This window comes from Grammomys surdaster, unplaced genomic scaffold, assembly GCF_004785775.1.
Source record: "Grammomys surdaster isolate TR1022 unplaced genomic scaffold, NIH_TR_1.0 125581, whole genome shotgun sequence".
NCBI classification, from domain to species: domain Eukaryota; kingdom Metazoa; phylum Chordata; class Mammalia; order Rodentia; family Muridae; genus Grammomys; species Grammomys surdaster.
In genome coordinates this window covers 270,430-293,115 of record NW_021620427.1, presented here as the reverse complement: position 1 = coordinate 293,115, position 22,686 = coordinate 270,430, and the positions used below count along the sequence as shown (strand labels likewise).

General features: G+C 38.0%; 1 protein-coding gene across 1 annotated transcript in view; it reads right to left on the bottom strand.

Moving 5' to 3' along the window:
• Tmprss11b (transmembrane serine protease 11B) overlaps positions 1-13,178 on the bottom strand; it is an 18,650-nt gene extending 5,472 nt beyond the window's left edge. The window contains exons 1-6 of the mRNA XM_028786808.1: positions 13,155-13,178; positions 8,682-8,797; positions 5,127-5,245; positions 4,969-5,036; positions 2,790-2,950; positions 831-869 (exon numbers count right to left, since the gene is read on the bottom strand). Coding sequence (XP_028642641.1) covers positions 831-869; positions 2,790-2,950; positions 4,969-5,036; positions 5,127-5,245; positions 8,682-8,797; positions 13,155-13,162 — 511 coding nt within the window. The 5' untranslated portion in view covers positions 13,163-13,178. The remainder of the gene's footprint in view (positions 1-830; positions 870-2,789; positions 2,951-4,968; positions 5,037-5,126; positions 5,246-8,681; positions 8,798-13,154) is intronic.
• Between the last annotated feature and the right edge of the window lie 9,508 nt (positions 13,179-22,686).

The following is a 22,686-nucleotide window of genomic DNA, read 5'->3' as shown; positions in this document are numbered from 1 at the left end:
TCTCTCTCTCTCTCTCTCTCTCTCTCTCTCTCTCTCTCTCTCTCTCTCTCTCTCTCTCTCAGGACCAGCCTCTTCTTTTTTAAGAAAGATGGAAAGAAAGAAAGAAAGAAAGAAAGAAAGAAAGAAAGAAAGAAAGAAAGATTTATTTATTTCATGTATGTGGGTACACTGTCGCTGTCTTCAGACATACTAGAAGAGGGCATCAGATGCCCATTATAGATGGTTGTGAGCCACCATGTGGTTGCTGGGAATTAAACTCTGGAAGAACAGTTAGTGTCCTAACCACTGAGCCATCTCTCCAGCCCCCCAAGAGTCTCTCACATAGTATCTTTAACTCTTGGAAAATAGATAAGTTGTGGAAGGAAAAGCCATGGTTATCCTATGGGCTCTGCCACTAGACTGCTGGATGAATCTAGGCTAGTTTTCCACTTCTTTTTTTTTAATATTTATTTATTTATTTATTTATTCATTTATTTATTCATTCATTTAATGTGTACACTATTACTCTCTTCAGACACACCAAAAGGGGGCATAGAATCCCATTACATATGGTTGTGAGCCACCATGTGATTGCTGGGAATTGAACGCAGGATCACTGGAAGAGCAGTCAGTGCTCTTAACCACTGAGCCATCTTTCCAGCCCAAGTTTTGCACTTCTATGTGCTTCTGTGCCCGCATCTCTGGGATGTAATTCTAATCAAACCCCTCTGTGGAAGATTCTGAAGGTTGTGTGAGTTATTATCGCATGTGAAATTTATTGTTCCCTGCTGTAACGATCTTGATGCCATTTAGATTACCTCATATTTCACTGGAAAGTGATTTGAACTTACGGTTGTTGATAATCTTCTCAGCATCAACCTTACTGATTTCTGAAATAGAGCCAAAAATCCACAGTAAAGTTAAGCTGGGCAGTGGAGATAGCATTTCCCACAGACCAGAACTGATTGGGCATCCAGAACAAAGAATCATAGAAAGGAAAGAATTAGCTTATTAGAATTTTTCTTATGCTACATTTGAACATATTGTATTAAAGTGCCATCTTCATATTTCCACTTCAGAAATTACATTTTCATTAACTAGAGCAAATATTTTTATTAACATCATCTAACGTCAAAAATCGGGGTTGTCTTCTCCTGAAAAAGATTAAAGGCTCCTCCCTGTTCCAGAGACAGCCGCATCTTCTTGTGCAGTGCTAGCCTCATCCCATAGACAAAATGGTGAAGGTCGGTGTGAACAGATTTGGCCTTATTGGGCGCCTGGTTACCAGGGCTGCCTTCTGCTCTGCACTTGGCAAAGTGGAGATTGTTGCCATCAACGACCCCTTCATTGACCTCAACTACATGGTCTACATGTTCCAGTATGACTCCACCCATGGCAACTTCAATGGCACAGTCAAGGCTGAGAATGGGAAGCTAGTCATCAACCAGAAGCCCATCACCATCTTCCAGGAGCGAGATCCCACTAACATCAAATGGAGTGATGCTGGTGCTGAGTATGTCGTGGAGTCTACTGGCATCTTCACCACCATGGAGAAGGCTGGGGCTCCCTTGAAGGGTGGTGCCAAAAGGGTCACCATCTCCACCCCTTCTGCCAATGCCCCCATGTTTGTGATCAGTGTCAACCATGAGAAATATGACAACTCAGTAATGCATCCTGCACCACCAACTGCTTAGCTCCTCCACCCCGGATAAGGTCATCCATGACAACTTTGGCATCGTGAAAGGGCTCATGACCATGGTCCATGCCATCATGGTCACTCAGAAAACTGTGGATGGCCCCTCTGGAAAGCTATGGTGTGATGGCTGTGAGCCTGTCCAGAATGTCATCCCTGTATCCACTGGTGCTGCCAAGGCTGTGGGCAAGGTCATCCCAGAGCTGAACGGGAAGCTTACTGGCATAGCCTTCCGTGTTCCTACCCTCAATGTATCCCTTGTGGATCTGACATGCCTCCTGGAGAAATCTGCCAAGGATGATGACATCAAGAAGGTGGTGAAGCAGGCATCTGAAAGCCCACTGAAGGGCATTCTGGGCTACACTGAGGACCGGGTTGTCCCCTGAGACTTCAATAGCAACTCTCACTCTTCCACCTTTGATGCTGGGGCTGGCATTGCTCTCAATGACAACTTTGTAAAGCTCATTTCCTGGTATGACGATGAATACTGCTATAGCAACAGAGTCGTGGACCTCCAAGGAGTAAGAAACCCTGGACCACCCACCCCAGCAAGGACACTGAGAACAAGACAGAGGCCCTTGGTTGCTGTAGAGTCCCTGTCCCAACTTGGCCCCCAACACTGAGCATCTCCCTCACAGTTTCCATCCCAGATCCCCATAATAACAGGAGTTGCCTAGGAAGCCCTCCCTACTTTCTTAACTAGCATCAATAAAAGTTCACTGCACCCACAAAAAAAAAAAAGGAAAAAGAAACCAGATTAAGTTTCATAAGTGAATCTGATTCATGTCAGTATATAAAAAAAACCACTAAGAAGTAAAATATGCAAATCTAATGTTAATTTTCGTACATGAAGGAAATATAAACAAAACACACCATCACTTACAACGTTTGCTAAATGTATTAATATCTAGTGTAGAATGAGAAGCCATCCCTTTTTGTTCTAAGCAACCAAAAATGTAGCACTACTAGGACATGAATGAAAGGATGAATTTTCTCTGATCTATGATGATATTCATTTAAAATTATACTGAAGATAGTCTCTATTCTTGGTGTTTATGACATGTCCTAGGCACAAAATGATAATGTGTCATTGTACTCATCCAATAGGCATGCTTACCCGTGAGCTTCAGAGACCCCGGATCTGTAGTCAGGGATCCTGAGTTGTTCTCCAGCATCTGATGTAAGATGCTTTCAATTCTCTTTCTTAGGTTTTCCTTGTTTGACCACGGGTCCTTAAACACCAGCCATATATGTGCTGTCACGCTGTTGTCATCAGGACTGGAGACAATATAAAGTTTTCAGACAGTATTAAAACTCATATTTCCTCTTTTACTCTTGCTTATCTTGATTCTGCTCCCTTTTTATGAGTTGGTGCAGTAACATCCCTTAGATGAAACTTTTCGTCTGCCATATGCTTACCTGTACGTGTCAACTGAAGATGCACTGCTCTGCTGTGCATTTTGGAGGACATGAAGTTCTATATACCTTTCAGAAACAGAACTAGCCTGAGGTACCAAGGAAAGATGATCGCCGAAGAACTGAGTCACATCTCTGCATTCGATAATCACTTGTTGAGCAATCGATATAGATGTTCATCTTTGCTGAATTTTACTAAGTGATGACTAAGGCACAGTTCCTACCCTCTAGGAATTTGAAGACTTTTATGAGAGATAAGGTATGTGTGAAAAGGACTGTGACAGATGAGGCAGAAAGAGTAAGGGATTTTTTACTAGAGGTACTTGGAGGAGGTGCACATAATTTTCACTTAAAGACTTAATGAAAAGTTCATGGAAACATTAATATACAATGGACATTAAAGTATTTGTATTTCTATTTCATCATCAAACCGAAATTTTCATCAAGCTGAAATTAGGAGAGCTATATCAGATAATATCCATTGGTAATGATATTAATTAGTATTTAATACTATGTTACAGATACTTTGTTGTCACATTTGTTATTGTATGTTTTGCCATCTCTACTGGTCTACAGTAAGACTATTGTGATCTGATTTTATAAACATGCATTAACTTATATCTTAGAGATTACATAATATATTCAGGAGTATGCCACTACCAAAGTAGGAATTTTACTCAGAGAAGGTGATAGATCCTATACTATATTCTGGATTCTTTATATTATACAGTGTTGCCCTATGCCTCGCGACCCAGTCTCTAGGAGATTGGACTTAGATGCAGGAAGGCTTCAATGCTAGCCAGTGCACAGTGACAATGACAAAACATAAAACGGACCTTGAAGTAATTTGACTGTGATACTTCAGGAAGCCTTGTGTGGCTTGGGACAAGAGTAATGAGCTGAAAGACTGAACAATGAACATATGGATATTTCTTTTGATCCCTGGGGATAGGGTCTGGAAGGAGCTTCAATAATGTATGTATAAACTATTAATTCCTATGGGATTCTTAGTTCATGTGAATTTGGTGTGTGTAGCATTACATGCCAAAGAGAAACACACGGTCCTGTGGCCTCTTCTTCACTTTGTCTAGAATCTTGGTACCTACAGACACCTGAATTCAATCCATGAGTAACAAAACAAAACAGAAACATACACACACACACACACACGCACGCACGCACGCACGCACACCGTGCATATGCACATTGTGTTCAAATATTTCAACACATATTATCTTTTGATTTTGCATACAAGTCTGTGATGAAAACTAGAAAGCAGCTGTCACTGATATTTCATAACACAGAGATAGACCAACTGGTCATGTGACTCTTTTAAGACTCTGGGGCCATTAAACTATAAAATCTGGGCTCGTGTTATATTGTCCCTGTTCTGGGTTTTCCTCTGCTACACTTTGCTCCTTAATCTCATATGCAGGGAACACTTCATTTATTTTAATGCTGTGTAGAAGTCTTTTGTGGCATCAAAGCCTAGTCCGCATGTGATTCTACTGTTTAGGAAGAACCCTTAGAACAGTTTCAAAAGATTTTCATGACTTTCAAGTAGAAAGACAGAAGAAAAAATGATCTATATTTTTATACTCATTAATAAAACTAACAGAGGATCACCAAATATTTGACTCGTGAACTATCAAACAGTTCCCTTAAGCCTTATGACTTAACCACATAAGCACACATTTTGTTTTTGGTGTTATATTGAACAATTAGGATGACATGTATGATAATGTCAGTGCTTAATCATTTTTGGCAATGGCTGTGACATATCAAAAGATTCTAGATTCATTCTCCCTGGAGCACTTGAAGTATAATAATATGTATGCTGGCTTTCTCTCTTTTTCTGATGATTAATGATAGTTACTCACGCCAATGTGATGATCTGAGAGTTGATATATTGTTTGTAAATGTTAGAACTCTGAAAGGCATCAACCATCTGTTAAGAGAGAACATAGAGTTCAACATGAAATTTTAATAATATATTTATACTTTAAGCAGTTAACAAATACAAGAAAACCCAGCTTACTTTAATCTCGAGGATTTTGCTGAGGTAGTTACTTTCTAGTGATGTCTCCCTTTCATAATTTCTGTCATATGGAATATTCAACACCTTAAAACTACCTTGATAGTAGAAGATCTTGTTTTCTGTGAGATAAAGACGATCCAAGAACTACTTAAATTAAATGTACTTCAAATCAAGACTCAGATTGCATAATAACACAAAGCAGAATATTTTGTGCTCATTAGATATCGATTACCCCTTATGATTAATATTTCTGGAAAAACTGAGTAAATCATCTTGATGTTGCTGCAAATAGTTTTAAAACCAATAATAGAGAACACACACACATACACACACACACACACACAGAGAGAGAGAGAGAGAGAGAGAGAGAGAGAGAGAATTACAAAGAAGAATAATATCTTTTTATACACATGAATGATTTTTATGTCAGATGTACGTATTTGTGTGTGTGAGTTGGGACATGTGAGAGCCACTGTACATGTGTGAAAGTCAGAGGACAACCTCAGGAATCAGTCCTTATCTTATGTATTGTTTGAGACGGGGTCTCTTTTGTTTGCTGCAGTGTATGCCTGGCTAACTGGCATGTAAGCTTCCAAGGCTTCTCGTACATCAACTTCCCATCTTCCCACAGAAATACTACGATTAGAGATGTGCACTACTAGGTCTGGCTTTACTTGGGTTCTGGTGTCTAACCCCATTCCTAAAACTGGGAGGTGTGATAGTTTGTATATTCTTGGTCCAGAGAATGGTGCTATTTGGAGGTCCGGCCTTGTTGAAGTAGTTGTGACTTTGTTGGAATGAGTATGTCACTGTTCGTGTGGGCTTTGAGACCCTACTCCTAGCTGCCTGGAATTGAGTCTTCCACTAGCAGCCTTCAGATGAAGACTCTCAGAACTCTCTGGACCATGCCTGCCTGGATAATGCCTTGCTCTTGCCTTGATGATAACGGACTGAACCTCTGAACCTGTGAGCCAGTTCCAATTAAATGTTGTCCTTATAAGAATTGTCTTGGTCATGGTGTCTGATTACAGCAGTAAAACCCAAACTAAGACAGGAGGCAAAACTGAGCAAACCTCCCCAGCCTTAAGAATAGCATCTTGATTAAGACAGAAAGAACTATATACTATAATGGCTTCTGTTTGAGTAACCAGTTATCAGACTATAGATTTTTAAAGTTATCATTTTATTAACTTTTACTACAACATGATACTATAGATGAATCTTAGGAAGCATACTAATTTTTCAAGAGAAATATAGTCTCTCAGTAATTAGGTAACTAACCTAATATTATAGTCTATTAAAAAAGAACCAATGATTAAAAACTGAATCATATGACCCAAGGCATACAAACAATACAATACATTTCTCAACTTTCACAGATACTAATCTAATTGATATATGTCATATCTTATGTATGATATAAATAATGTCAAAAGATATTTGCTATTGTCAGAAGATAATCCCCAGTAAAAAATGATAAAGATCAACAAAATAACTGACAACAAATGGTGGCCAGGCTGTAAAGGGAAAAGAACCCTCATTCACTGCTCCCAGGAAAGCAACTTGGTGGAGTAATTCTGGAAATCAATTTGGAAAATCCTGAAAAAGAAAATCTACCACATGATCCAGTTTAAGCACTCCTGGGCATAGGCCCAAAATTTCCAAATCCTACTCCACAGACCCTTCCAAAGTCATGGTCAACACTGTATTCCCAGAAACTAGGAAATAGAAACAACCTAAATGCCCTTCTACCGACGGATAATAACAATGTGGTACAAGTGCACCCTGGAACACTATTCACACTGTAAAGAAAAATGATATTGTGAGTTTTTCAGATAAAGGAATAGACCTAGGAAATATTGTACTGGATGAAGTAACTCAGAAAGACCCAGGAGGACGCACGCCACATCGCATCTGATGTCCCTGCCTCCAAATCTTCAGATGCGAGCGCACAACATAAAGTAACCCCAGATACCAAACAAGCATACGGATGACCTCATCAAAGAAGATTCTCTTCAGGGAATGGAGACCATCACAGACAACCACAATTGGATAAAATAAAGAGATCAACAGATCACAGAAAACCCAGCTTGAATACGTATATCAGAATCACATCACAGGTCCTACATCCACAGCTCAGAGACTATCATGGAATAGGATATGGTAATGTTGTCACACCCATAATATTGAAGACTTAGAAATGGCTGCATACAAGACCTACACAGGTCTACATCAGATGGGATCTTAGAACTGACAGAAGTGGACACGTGCTCCCATGCCTAACCCAGAAGCTATCTCCATTTGATAACCACTGCAAACGAAAATTAATTTCCACCAAGGGAATCGCTCTGGGGAAACAAAACACTCTTAAGAGTAGGTCACATGCCCATCAGTAGACAGCCAGCACAAAATGAACTCAATGGCATCTTTGGAGACTGCTTGCCTCATAATGTTAATTTGGGACTTTTTTTTTTAACCCTAATGCCCCCTTGCATATATATTATGATTTCTGGCTTTGTGTTTTTATGTGATTCTTGTGTGTGTAAATGTGTGTGTGTGTCTGCATCTATATACACTTTTTGTGCTTCTTTTACCTTTTTCTCACTTGCTTATTTGTTTGTGTTGTCCTACTTTTGATTTGTTTGTTTGTTTTATTTTATTACTATCCCTTGGATGTCAATTGTTTTCTAATGTAAACAGAATATACTGCATGGAAAATATCTATTTGCAATTAAAGGAAATAGAAGATGAAGTGGCTCCAAAAACAAGACTGGAAGAATGGTAATGTCAATGGACATGTTAACACAAAGAAATTTTCATGGGTCTCCACCCGTAGACAAGGACTATAAACAACAAGCTGGTAACACTTGCGAGGGGGAGAATTAGCCTTTCTCAAGGATGAAGTCCTTTACTGGTCATCCAACACACAGTGGAAACCATATACATACCACCAACAATGACAGACTTGGAAGGTTGTATTTATATATACATCAGCGTGTGTGTGTGTGTGTGTGTGTGTGTGTGTGCGTGTGCACGCGCGTGTGAGCATGCATGTGTGCCTGCACACAGCAATAATAAGAAATGAAGCTATCATAAAAGCAGGAGGCATAGGAAGGACTGAAAAAAAGCTAGCTGGGACAAGCTGGAGGGAGGAAGAAAAGAGTAAAGCTACATGGTTTATAAGGATTTCTATATTGTCTTTCTTATTAATAAATAACTAGCTGAAATGTCAATAGTCCTTGAATTCTCTTCTTCACATATAATAACTATAAAACCTTAATCACACCATAGCAAACATGCAACATGGTAGAATAAGTTCTTTTGATTGTCTTTCAGGTATCTGTTCATTTGTGTCTATACTGATATTCTTTCTTATATCTGTGCCTAGAAGTGTTTCCACAGTATAACATTTGCAAATGCTAGTGATACTTTCCTGTAGGACCAGAGGTCCCCAATAGTGGGAGATAATCCATGGATGGCAATTGCTTCTTTCTATCTCACAGAAATTGACATAAACCACGTAACAAAGAGAAATTAAGACAAACGCATACCAACCTACTGCCAGAAAGTGAACTAAGAGTCCAATAATTAGCCCAAGGACTGCCAGCACTCCAAGCACACCGAGGATGACGATCCATGGTGGGAAAGATTTGTGGGAGGCTATGACTGGTCTGAAGGAGGAAATGAAAAAGATATCATAGAGCATATATTTCTCTGTATTATGTTACTCTTGCTGCCTAGAAAAGCATCACAATTATGTACAGAAGTATTAAAAGACAAAGAATAGGGGGCAAGAGGTCAGCAAGGTGGCTCAGCGGGTAGAGGTGTTTTCCTGCTGAACCTCATGACTTGAGTTTTATCATAGGAATCTACATGCCGGAAGGAGAGAGCTGAGTCTTTCAGGCTGTCCTCCAAGATGCACTTGTATAGCACGGTGGTGCTTGAGCACACACACACACACACATACACACACATACACACACACATACACACACATGTACACACACAAACACACATACACACACACATACACACACATACACACACATACATACACACAGAGACATACACACACACACAAACACACATACACAAACACACATACACACACACATACACACATACACACATACACACACACATACACAAACACACACAGACATACACACATACACAAACACACACACACACATACACACACACATACACACAAATGAAATGTAGTAAAAATTTTAAAGAAAATGGAGGGGAAAAGAGAAAAAGTGCTTTCCTTAAATGTCACACTATGACATTTTTCTCTTTTCCCCCCATATCTACACTATAAAAGCATTTTTCCAGAATATACTTCCTGTTGTCATATCTACTATGAGGGAGATCCATTTCTTTCCCATTCTCAACGGAAAGAAATAGAGTTAGTGTCCATCGGGAAAGATGTCAGTTCAGACAGGAGGGGAGAAGAAGAGAAATACCTTAGAAAAATTTTACGGCTGAGACTGTCTAAACACTTTGAAATACAATTATGCGCCAATATTATTATTATGTCCTTATGATATTCACAGTACATGTGAAAATGTCAAGTTTTATCCTGGGGGAGAGCAGTGTTTAGCCATCTTATTAGCTTATTGTTGTGGTTTAAACAAATCATTTCTATAAAAGCGTGTAAAAATAGATCTACAAGTTAGATAGGTATTACGTTTCATAGCAACCTATGTGGTTGAAAGCCTTGGACTGACCTGAGATTAGAATCTGCAGGAATTTATCAGAAAAAAACAGTCTGAGCAGACAGTCTAGGAAGAGGAAACCACATGTGGTGCTCAAGTCATGACTGGTGGCTGGAAGTTTAGTTTCTGCACCACAATGAGTCATGAATCAAACTCTCAGAGAGATTGTGGATTCTGACCATGTGAAACCATACAAGGCTCTGAGGACACATCAGTCTCTACAAGTTCACGACATTGCTACACATTCTGTACTTTTATCTGACATATTCACCTCATGTTCCCCCAGTGACCTGTCACTCAAATAACATCTATCCATAGTGGTTCCTTCCTTTCACTGATATCTTTCATACTTATCATGCCCAAACTTCCTATGGTCTCCCATTGAGAATCTTTTTTTTAATTTTTGTGTATCATTCCTTTTATCTCTCATCATTAGCATCCTATAGCCTAGGACTATTGTTTTTTATACTTTGATCATAGTCTAGAACCTAACATCACAGATATTTGTGAAACAAATAGATGAATGAAAACAGGCAGATCAACAACTGTATCTTGTGAGATAAACAGAGCAAAAGGATAGAGATTGATTAGGACTTGTATTTTTATCCTGGTAAAGCTCCTAACATGAGAGCTTAGACTGCCTAGGAAGAAAAACACCAGCAGGCAGTGTCCATGACCTTCTTTGAAAGAAGAGAAAAATGACAGGTGAGGACACCCAGAGCGATTATAATCCTTGGGAAGAGAACAGTGGGAACCTGGGAGGGGATATCAAGAAGGGGAAGAAATGAAGCACTTGAGACTTACAGAATACAAATATTTGCCAGAACTTGGGAACTATATTAATAAAGGGAAGGGATATTTTTTATATGGGAGTGCAAAATGAAGCCTACAGGAGATCACTTGAGGATTTTTTTTTAAAAAAATGTTTTTTAAACCTATAGTTTGAAGGATTTACAGATTTCTAGTACGTACCAGATATGCCATGCTGGTGCTTAACTGAGGAACCACAGCTGTGAATAAGACCTTAGCAAGCATCATGTGCAGGGAGAATAGAGACTGTAAAACTGGATCAGTGTGTGAGAGGTATTAAAAGACTTCACCAAATTAGAATTTCTCTTTCCAGTGTAAAATATTTGTTTCCATTCTAAAATCTTGGTGGTCCTTCAAGGTAGGTCTTTTTTTTTTAATTAATTTATTTATTCACTTTACATCCCAGCATCACATCTATTCCTCCCAATATTCCCTCACACAGAGATCCTCCCTAACAGATCTTCTCTGAGAAGAGGGATTTACCCACATCCCATACCCCCACACCCCACACCTCAAACCCCATACCCCACACCCCTACACCCCACAACCCCATACCCCATACCCTCACACCCCACATCCTACATCCCACACCTCACACCCCACACCCATGCTTACCTTGCTCCCGTTGATGGGAGACCAGCAATCCTGTCTACTGAGTGACTACTTACCTCAGCACAGATATATCTTTGCTTTCAATTAGTTTTGTTTAGAGACTTTTAGTTCAGAAGTTTTTGTACAATATAGGGACATTTCAAGTTTCTATCTCACTTTGTATATTCTAATAGAAATGCAAAGTTATTTATTAAACTTTTGCCAAACAAAAATTGTTAGTGTTCATTTAGGCTTTCCTTTGAAGGAGAAGAATTGAAACAGCTTGGTACTTACTGATCTTTGACATTTACTACAGGACACAGGATTTTAGACTTCACTCTCTATCCATGTTCCGTCTAGGTTATTTCATGTCACTGTTCGGATTTTCTTTTCTGAGTTTTAGCTTTCTTTTTCAATAACCTAAAGACATCTCAAACTATAATCTAGCATAGATGATTAAATAAATGCTAATGATCACAAGGAAGCTTCTCAAGCCCAAGAGAAAAATTGTTCCAGTGTTAGCCAGTTCCTGATATCCCCCCAAATAGTCTTTAGTAAAATCTCATGAGTGATACTTCAATGTGGTGTGGAATATGAGATGTGTTTTGCCATAAGAGTGGTTGGGCGAATTTCTCACGGCCATGCTCATAAGGCTGTAAGTCAGACTTTCTTTCTAGTCTACAGCCTGTCGCTAACACTAAGGAAGCATTGAAAATGATAATAATTGCTTGTGAAATCCACTTCTCCATCTGATGTTATTTTCACTACATTCAGCCATTCATCACTCAAGTACCTACATGCATCTGAAAGTTCATCAAAGCTTCCTGAAAGCCGCCAGTGCAATCAACCCCATTTCCTAATCCTTCCTTGCTCAGGAATGTTAACTGGTTCAGTGTCTTACTCCAAGAAGTTGATTATAGAATTAGGGCTTGAGCCTTGCCTAGGTATCACAAAATTCTTGACACTGTGGCTTAACCCTTTTACCTTTCTCTCAACCTAGGACTTTACACACGTGTAAACTAGCCATGGAGAAAGAGTGAAATGCCCCATAAACAAAAGCTATTATCCACCCGGAATAAAGGCAATAACTATTTACAAGAAGCAGACAAACAAAATTCCAATCACACTGGACTTTCTAAACTTAAATTTGCTTGATGCTTCTTTTAGTTTCCATCAGAGATATTGAGAAAAAAAAGAAAAATTAAGGACATAAATAAAATAACATCTTTAATGCAAAACAAAATCACACAATAAATCTTTAAGTCAAGAAAGACAGTTAGTATGTTCTATCAGAGATGAATATATCCTTTTCAGCAATACGTTTAGAATAACACTGAATGTTATCAATATAGATGTGTCTTGTGGGTTATTTTGACCTAAATATATAGATTTAATAATACATATTTGTAAAAAACATTTATGTAAGATATACATTTACATCTTGACAGATAACATTCATTAAGTAGTAGTACTCTGAAATCCAAGATAATATATAGAATTTATCATAGAAAGCATAAGGTTTTAAACAAATACAGAGCCCACGGCCATCATCCTTCCTAAGCACCATTTCATATTAAACTCACAAGGAAGTAAAATGTCTCTGCCATTGCCCGTCTACTGGACAACAATCACACATTCGTCATATTTTTTGTTCACACGGTATTAAGTTACACGTCCCTTTTTTGAAGCACCCCTCAAACCAGGGCTTAACGCCTGAGATTGCAAACACAAATGTGTGTTCGTGACATTATGTCTCCGTGCTGAAGTTCCAAAAGGCTGTGAAATCGCTATATATTCACCAGCTAGATACAATTATTTTTGCCACAGTCCTTAAGGTGAGACTCGAATGGAGGAGATGGTGAAATTCTATTTTCTCAGAATCTTAGGCAGGCAAATTACCACTTACCTGTACATAACGTGCTGATACAGTGCTGGCTGGTGTTAACGCGGAGGGGACTTCTGAACTCCTTAGGTGTTGATAGTGGTTCCCGGGTAAATGTGCTAGCTACAAGGATATTTGAGATTTTAAGGGCTGGTACGATAGCAGAACTGCATTTAAAAGAAACTTGTTTAACAGGTGTGGTAACAACTGAGGATCTGCAGCTTAGAGGAAGTAACGAAGATTGTCTTTGAATTGAAAACCTAGACTACAAACAATGGGTATAACTTGGTCATCAGAAAGGCCCACCCAAAACTACCACCACGCTACAGTGAATCAGTGCTCTGACTCAGGAGCTATCCATCCTCTCAGCATAGAGAACTCTCCTGGGAGAAACTAACATGCATCTGACAGATTACTTAACTGTAAGTTGTGTCTTTGAGCCTAAGTCGTTTGAAATGTGCTTAGAGAGTCTCATGGGAATAGGTGAACGCTGTTATGGAGTGAAATTACAGATGAAAAGTAGAGTTTAGAGAAACAAAGCATTTCGCTTTGATGATTCTTTGTATAGAAAACGGAAAGACCTGATTAAGCAGCTGAGAGATCTTTTACTGAATGAAGGCATATTAGGTTTTTGAGTGATATACTAAGTTCTTGTAAAAACAGAGCTCAGGGAGCCATTTATGCATTTGTAAAACAACTACCTTGATGCTCGTAACTATTTTTGATGTTTTGAAGAGCACATTTCTCTATCTTCTCATAAAGTTAGTATTTTACATACTTCCTGGAGTTTCACAATGTTTCCAGAAATAGTGACATAACCTTATACACTAATGGGAAACACCAACAAATATATAGTAGTGAATGTATAGTTGAATAAGAAATTTAACAATGCTAGAAAGGAAATAAAGCAGGATAGTTGAGTAGAAAGTGGAAAATGAGGTGGATAGGATAGCTAGCTATAGAGTACTCAGATCAACCTAGAAGACAAAGCTTTGAGCAAAGACCAGAACAATGATGTAACCGCTGTGGTTTGCTGTACTATTACTTATACATGACACTTTCATTAAAAAAAAAAATAACAGCTGAGGCATAACCTAAACAATTATGTGTTTGTCATACAAGCATTACAACCTGAGGTTGGGTCTCTAGAACACACGTAAAATCCAGACACAGCAGCATGCTTGTCACCTCAACATTAAGAGGGTAGAAACAAGTTGGTCCCTGGAGTCTCTGGCCAGCCAGTCAAGCAGTGAGAGATTGTGTCTCAAAATATATTCTATACCATTTACAACACCATCTCTCTTTACCCATAGAATAGCATGATATAACAGAGAAGACATGACTTCTACTCCAATGCCAGACATAATGACATAAATCTTCTGACCTTGAGCACAAGATCAGGACTGTACTTGGGAAACTGTTGTATCAATTGACACGTGCTTGTCACAGTGCCCAGGATACTGGGTTTGCTTTGGTTTGGTTTGGTTTGGTGTTTTAGTTTTTCAGGGTAGGGTTTCTTTGTGTATCCTTGGCTGTCCTGGAACTGGTTCTGTAGACCAGGCTGACCTCCATCTTGTAGAGATCCACCTGCCTCTGCTTGTCTAGTGCTGTGATTAAAGATGTATACCACCAATCATGCAGCTTGTGTTGTCTGAACAATTACAGCTTGATTTTACTTCAACCACTTCTTAATCTGTCTTGAAAGGTGTTTTCCTGCTATCTTAATTTTATTCAGGATTCATAATGCTCCCCAAATTTCCACATATCTTATTCCGTGAGCATTCATGCCCCATGACCCAACCTAGTTACATTTCTTTCTCCAAGACTTGCTTGAAAATATTTATCTTCTCAATAATCATATAGACTTATCAATACTAGCCTATGCTAAATTATCTGCTACTATATCAATTTCTATTTGTAATCGTCCTTTGGGTAATTTATCACTTAAATGTAAGCAGCTTGAACTTAAAAGTAAGAACCATGTCATACATCTCTGTTCTTCAGATGCTGATCATAACTTCCGATGCTTAGTGTTCAGTAGATGTTAGCAAATAAGTTATATGTTCAGATATATGCTTAGAATCCAAAATACATGGGTGCCTCTTAAAATTGAATAAAATATATTAAATGTAAAATTTTAAGTGCATATTATGCACACAAACAGATATATGGTTCTGACAAACTTTTCACAGAGCAAAACAGAAGTGGTCAATCAATTTAAAACTGGAATTTACTCTCATTATAACTAATATTTACAGGAACAAAAAAATAAATAAAAATGATGTGTCACTACAAAAACTAAAAATATTTACTACTTAAAGATTTGTTTTAAAGAGCTGGAGAGTGGGTTTAGTGATTAAGAGCACTGACTGTGCTTCCACAGGCCCTGGGTTCTGTTCCCAACATTCACATGGTGGCTCATAAATACCTGCAACATAAGTTCCAAGGTTAGCCAGCATCATCTTCTGGCTTCTCTAGGCACTGTGTGCTCATGATACACCAACATACATGCAAAATACCATGCACATAAAAATGCAAATAAATCTTTAAAATAAAAATAAGATTTTGGCATTTGGGAGATAGAAGCCAGATGAACATGAGTTCAAGGTCACCCTCAGCTAGATGATGAGTTTGAGACTAGCCAAGGTTACGTAAGACCCAGTCTAAAAACATGAAAAAGCAGAAGTTTTCATCAAATAAAGACTATGTAAGAATGTAGAGAAATGCATCTCACATCTGGATAATTGAAGTAAGAATTGTGACAGCATCTTCTCAGTGCAGTTCACTGATCTAAAATTTAAAATAATCTGTCAATAACTAAATGATTATCTATCCTAGCACATATATTCAAATAGAATCACAAGAAGAAATTTTCTATAAAATCCCTAATAGCAACAAATGGAAACAAATTATTCAACAAATTTATTCTAAAACCTACATCTCCCATAGTCCCTTTCAGCTAGGATTCTAGGTACAAATTAGGTTTCTTCCTTATTAGATGAAGCACCCAAGAGGGCTTATAATGTAGAGGTGAGACTTCTATGGTTCTCCAGCAATAGACCATTAGCTTATGATACCTTCTAGGGCTGAGAAGCAGTTCATGGACATGAGGAAGTTAGTGCTAATGGTATAGTTACTAGATCTTGTATGTTGAGTTCTGCAATAGCTTCCCACAGCACTCATTTTTCTACTGCTCAGTGAATCATCATTGGGACTCAGTCCAGGACCTCCACCTCCGGGCCTTCAAAAGTTCTGGAGTTTTGAAAATTTCTTCAAAGTCCTTTCTGCTGAACATGCCTTTTCTGATTTGAACTGTCCAGCTATCTATCTAATCTATCTATCTATCTATCTATCTATCTATCTATCTATCTATCTATCTATCTAATTCTATATATCTCTCTCTCCATGTCTGCTGCTCTCTGTCTCTCTCTCTCTCCTCCTCTGTCTCTTTCTCTATCTCTCTCCCTGAAAATCTCTCTCTCTCTCTCTCTCTCTCTCTCTCTCTCTCTCTCTCTCTCTCTCTTTTTCTGTGTAAACTGAGTAAATATATTATGCTTTATGTATATACTTAAAATATTACATATGGGGCAATTAAGTAAAATAATATAGCATGGACTCACTAAAGTACTTTTTAAAAGGAAATAATACTGTCCTTTACAAATGGTTTCTAATATTTATAAAATTTTAAAACAAAACTATGTGAAACAATCATGTGGGGTCACTGTCAAGGACAAGAAATAGATCAGAATTGAAAAAGATAATTAAAAAAAATAGTCTACAGAGACTGTAGGAAAGGCCATCCAGAGACTGCCCCACCTGGGGCTCCATTCCATATACAATTACCAAATCCAGACACTATTGTGGATGCCAAGAAGTGCGTGCTGACAGGAGCCTGATATAACTGTCTCCTGAGAGGCTCTGCCAGAACCTGACAAACACAGAGGTGGATGCTTGCAGCCAACCATTGGACTGAGGACAGGGTCTCCAATGGAAGACTTAGAGAAAGGACTAAAGGAGCTGTCCTTTGTCCTTTTGTTTGTAACCCCATAGGAAGAACAATATCAACAACCAGGCCCCCTCAGAGCTCCCAGGAACGAAACCACCAACAAAAAAGTACACATGGCATAACTAATGGCTCCAGCCACATATGTTGAAGAGGATAGCCTTGTTGGACATCAATGGGAGGAGAGGTCCTAGGTCCTGTGAAGGCTCAATGCCCCAGTGTAGGGAAGACCAGGATGGGAAAGCAGAAGTGGGTGGATGGGTGGGTGAACACTCCCAGAGAAGCAGGGGGAGAGGGGATGGGATGGGGTGTTGGGGAGGGGAAACTGGGAAAGGTGCTAACATTTGAAATAAAGAAAATATCTAATAAAAAATTTAAAAAATAAAGTAGTCCTCTACAAAAAAAAATCTAAACTTAATGGGTTCAGTTTCTTTACAATAATAATGTATTCATATATTCCTTATGTTATGGGTATTTTTAAATTAAATAAACCCAACATACTTTTAAAAAAATAAATGGTTGTCCTTTTAAATCCAAATAGAAAAAAAAACATCAATTTGTGGATAAAATATAAATTTTTGGAGGGATATCTGGGTTGCTTCCAGCTTCTGGCTATTATGAATAAAGCTGCTACAAACATAGTAGAGCATGTGTCCTTGTGATATGGTGGACCATCTTTTGGATATATGCCCAGAAGCAGTATAGCTGGGTCTCCTGTTAGGACTATTTCCAATGTTCTGAGGAACTACCAGATTGATTTTCAGAATGGTTGTACAAGTTTGCAATACCAGCAATGGAGGAGTGTTCCTCTCTCTCCACATCCTCATCAGCATCTGCTGTCACTTGAGTTTTTGATCTTAGCCATTCTAATTGGTGTCATTTTGATTTGCATTTCCCTGATGACTAAGGATGTTGAACATTTCTTTAAGTACTTCTCAGTATGGGGAATCTCTTAGAAGTCCCAGAGACCTGGAATCAGGAAGCCTCTTAGGACTCATTGTGGGTGACCTCAACCAAAATGTGCAACAGTGGAGATATGAAACCTGAAGAGACCACCTCCAGTAGTCAGACAGGACCCCCAGTGGAGGGATGGGGACACCAACCCACATACAGATATCTCTGACCAATAACTTGAAAAGACGTATCCCACATCTAGCACTGAACTTTTTGTTTGATGTCTATGCCTTCTGGGATAAGAGTAATTCCCTGTGTGTAGGGTATCTCCAATGTGTGTGTGTGTGTGTGTGTGATATATATTTTATTACATGTATAGTAGTAGAGTATAAAATAGATTTTCTTATGTTTTTAACATCCTTAGAGTTAGTTATCCCTCCCCATCTCAGTCCTCTGCCCTACACTCCCCCCTCCTCCCGTTTAAGCCTCCTTCCCCAATATTCATCCTTCCTCTTTTACATCACCTGAGTTCTACAATCCCCCTTACCTTAAGTGCTTTCTTTTCCTCCATACCATTGGCATCTTTCTGTCTCTTGAATTCCAGTATTACCCAAATTAAGCATATAAATCTAAAAATTTGATGTTATGATTCACCTAAGACTGAAACATATATTTGTCTTTCTAGGTCTGAGTTACTTCAGTCAGTATAATTTTTCCTGTTCCATATATAATTCATAATTACGCAAACTTCACAGTTTCATATTTCTTCACAGATTAATAAAACCCTCTAATATGTAGCTGCCATGTTTTCTCCATCCATTCATCTAGTCTGTTTTCTTGTCCGGGCTCTGGTAAATAGAGCATCAGTGAATATGCATGTGCATAAATGTCCTTGTAGTAGCAAACGTAATACTTTGAGTATATATCCAAAGGTGGTACAGTTAGGTGCAATACAAGATCTGTTTCTAGTTTTCTATGGAACTGCCATACTGATTTGCACAGTGACTTTATCAGTTTTCATTCTCAAGAGTATGGTTCTCTGTTCCCTACATAATACCAATATTTTTTGTCTGTTTTCTTAATTTAAGACGTTCTAAAGATGACATTTCAAAGTGGTTCATTTGTCATTTTCCTCAAGGATAAGAACAGTGAATACTCTTTAAAATATTCCTTAGCCATTAGTATTTCTTCTGAAAATTATCTCTTTCGGGCCCATGTCCATGTTTTAAGTGGGTTGCTTGTTCTCATAGTGTTTAGAGTTTTTTAGTCCTTTGTGTATCCTATACACTAATCCCCCATCAGATGTGTAGCTGCCATTGTTTTTCCATTCCCAGGCAGCCTCTACAGCAAACCAGTAATTTCCTTTGTTTCACTGGAATTGGTCTGGACTCTGTATAATCATCATTTGAAAAGAAACACTCTGCCAGAGAAGTCAAGAAAATGAAAGCAAGAGGGATCCCTGGCCCTTCTAGAGGGAGGACTCCTCTATACTCTTTGCAGGTGAGTGGCAGGCTGAGTCCCATAGCTGATTTCCTTTGATTCCTCTCCACGTATACTGGAAATAAATTTTTCTATTCTAATCTTCTAACCTGCCACATAGCTGTGAAATGTAGGCATGCTATGCTCTCATAGAGATCACCTCTGGCAAAGTGTATTGAAGAACAAATCACTTTTACTCCAAAAATCCTCCACTTCTCCAATGAATGATCACACTGAATAACAAAGTCAGGGCACTGCATCGGCTGTTGTTGTTGTCTTTTGTTTATTTCGCACTGCAGCTCAAGCTAACAGAATTGAAATGCTTTCTGGATTCAATGCATTAGCAAACGTACTCTCTGATTACTTATCTATTATGATGTGCGCAGTCAGCTCAGAGAAGGCTGAAGGAATTCCAGTGGAGTTGCAAACTCAGTAAGAAGCACTCACACTGGGCTGTCCTCCAGCTGGAGATCTGTTAAATAGAACTCTTTGTATCTCATGTTTACAGTACTGAACGTCACATAAATCACAGGCCCCAGATTGTAAAGGAACAACATAAAAGAGGAACACAAAATGTTCTGAAATTTTGTTTTAATATAAAACAAAATTTTTCTTATTTTGTAGAATATAAAAGAAATAGTAATTACTATCCTACACATAATAAATAGTTCTTCTCATTAGCATCCTCCAAAACCAAACGATTTTATTTAAAAGTACATTGCACTGAGGGCTGGGGAGATGACTCAGGAGTTCAGAACCATTTCAGCTTTTCCAGGAGACCCAAGTTTAGTTCCCAGAAACCACATGATGCTTAACTCCTGTAACTCATATATAATTTAATAAATCATAAATTTTTACTTATTCACACAGGGTCTATAAACACAACAAGGCAGGACGTGGGGAAGCGGATGAGACCAGAGCGTGGGCGTTCAGGGAACGCCTGTAACTCTTGTTCCAAGGCATCTGCTGCCCTCTGCTGACCACTGCAGGGACCAAGCATCTGCACAGTACACAAACAGGAAGGCAAAGCATTCATACAGACATAATAAAAACAAGAATGAATAAATCTTTAAAAAGAAAGTAAATGATTCGGTGCAGTAAGAAGGGTACAGACAAGCAGTAAGGGCCTAGAGACATGTTAAATACAGCTCTCTGTGATCCTTCTCCACACATACCTGCATTCTGCCGCTAGATTCAACCATAAAACCTGTTAAACGATGTTAAAGGAGTGTTAAAAGATGTTAAAGGAAAGCAGGTATTTTCAGAGAGACCTTGGCTTAGTAACAACATATACTCAAGGTTAGCTAAGGGAAATTTAGACTCTAAACCTCATGTAAAAATCACTGGCTTTATTTGACAATGAATTAAACCTAAGCTGTGAGCAATTGCCAGAGATAAGGATAGAACTTTCCCAGGTCAGATGTCAAAATCCAATAGTAAAAATAATGACGGTCTGCATTTCAGATATCTATCAAAGGTAACTGTAGGTCGATTTACTTAAAAACTGAAAAATTAAGAAAACATGATAAGTTGACACAATAATGAAAATTGTATGTTAAACCCTTCAGTTGACATTTTAAATATATTCAATTTCTATATAGAAATATGAACACTGACATCTAAAGCTAGAACTGTAACAGTTGGTGAGTTGCCACTGAGTGCAGGTTGAAGCTATTGAACTAGATGCACTCATCCAGGGAAGGAGGGTAAAAAGAAAAAGGAGGGTAAAAAGAACTAGGCTAAGCCTATAGGATTTGAGGAAGGACAGAGGGTATTGCTATGAGATTGAGAAGGACTTGATGGTGAAATAGAAAGATTTCAAAGAAACATGGAGTGCTTCTAAAATTAGCACCTCACAATTCTCTGCCCTCCATCATTTCAGATTGCTTTTGCTGCAGAAGACAAACATGAGAAAAAAGAAAGTCATAATGGGAAAGGCGATTATAATAATTGCAATTTAAGAACCAATCCTTAATTCTTGATGGAAAACATTGGATCTGAACTCAATGAAGTTAGATTCCCTGAATCACCAGAAATGATTAAGGGAAAAATTCCTTTCTGTAATCTTTAGTTTCTTGAACTACAAACTGAGAGATTCGATGTTGAACAACCTTTATCACATGAACTTATGAAGCGAACTAATGCTCTATTTTATAAGTAAAAACTAAATATACATTGCTTTTCTCGTATGTTACAAATTAATAAAGTGTAATAATAAATTATGGAGTAAAAATAGTTTGATCATTATACCATATGTTTTCAAATTTACAAGTAAGTAATTTTTCTTTAATTATGAGAAATATGTTAGCGTTAATTCTAAATACAATGGTAAGATAAATCAGAAGAAGGCTGTCAATTAAGAAATATTTTGACCTCTTTCTTTCTATTCTCTTTTCTATATTAGTTAAATAAATCAATTAAATGAAGAGACTGTTAATTGAAATAAAGTACTGATGAAGAGATTTTTATTTTGCTGTATTAAAAACAAAATAAAGGATACACTGGCTTGGAGGCACGGCTCTGAGGTTAAGAGCATATGACTGATCTTCCAGAGGTTCTGAGTTCAATTTCCAGTAACTATGTGGTGGTTCATAAGCATATGTAATGGGATCTGATGCTCTCTTCTGATGTGCATGAAGACAGTGTACTCAAATATATAAAACAAATGAGATCTTTTTTAAAAGTTACTTTAAAAAAATGATACATTTACCCTTAACTAAAAATAGATGTCAAAGTAACAAATAATACAGATCTTGAGACTGTCTTTTTGTTCTATTTCATAGTTACTTTTCTTATTTAAAGTTATTTTTCTTTTTTTTATTATGGCTTTTTTTCAGAGTCAAGTTTTGGAGGTAATCCATTTATGGTAAGTGGTCACTCGGATGTAAACACCTGGTTTATTCTTTTTATCACGTCCATTATGCCAGCTTACGATTCCAACAGATGTCAGATATTTCTAGAGGCAGAGTAAACTAGTAGTCCACCAGAATTATTCTAGAGAAAAAAAGAAATTTTTTTGTTGTTTTTAATAAAAATTTTCTCATTTCTCTTCTGAAGTTACCAATTCCCCTAAATACGGAACCAACTCACATTCTATAGGTTTAGGATTCTGGAACCACTGGGTTTATTCAAAACCCAAGGCAACTTCAAAACAGAATATATTGCTGACAGTTACCAAAT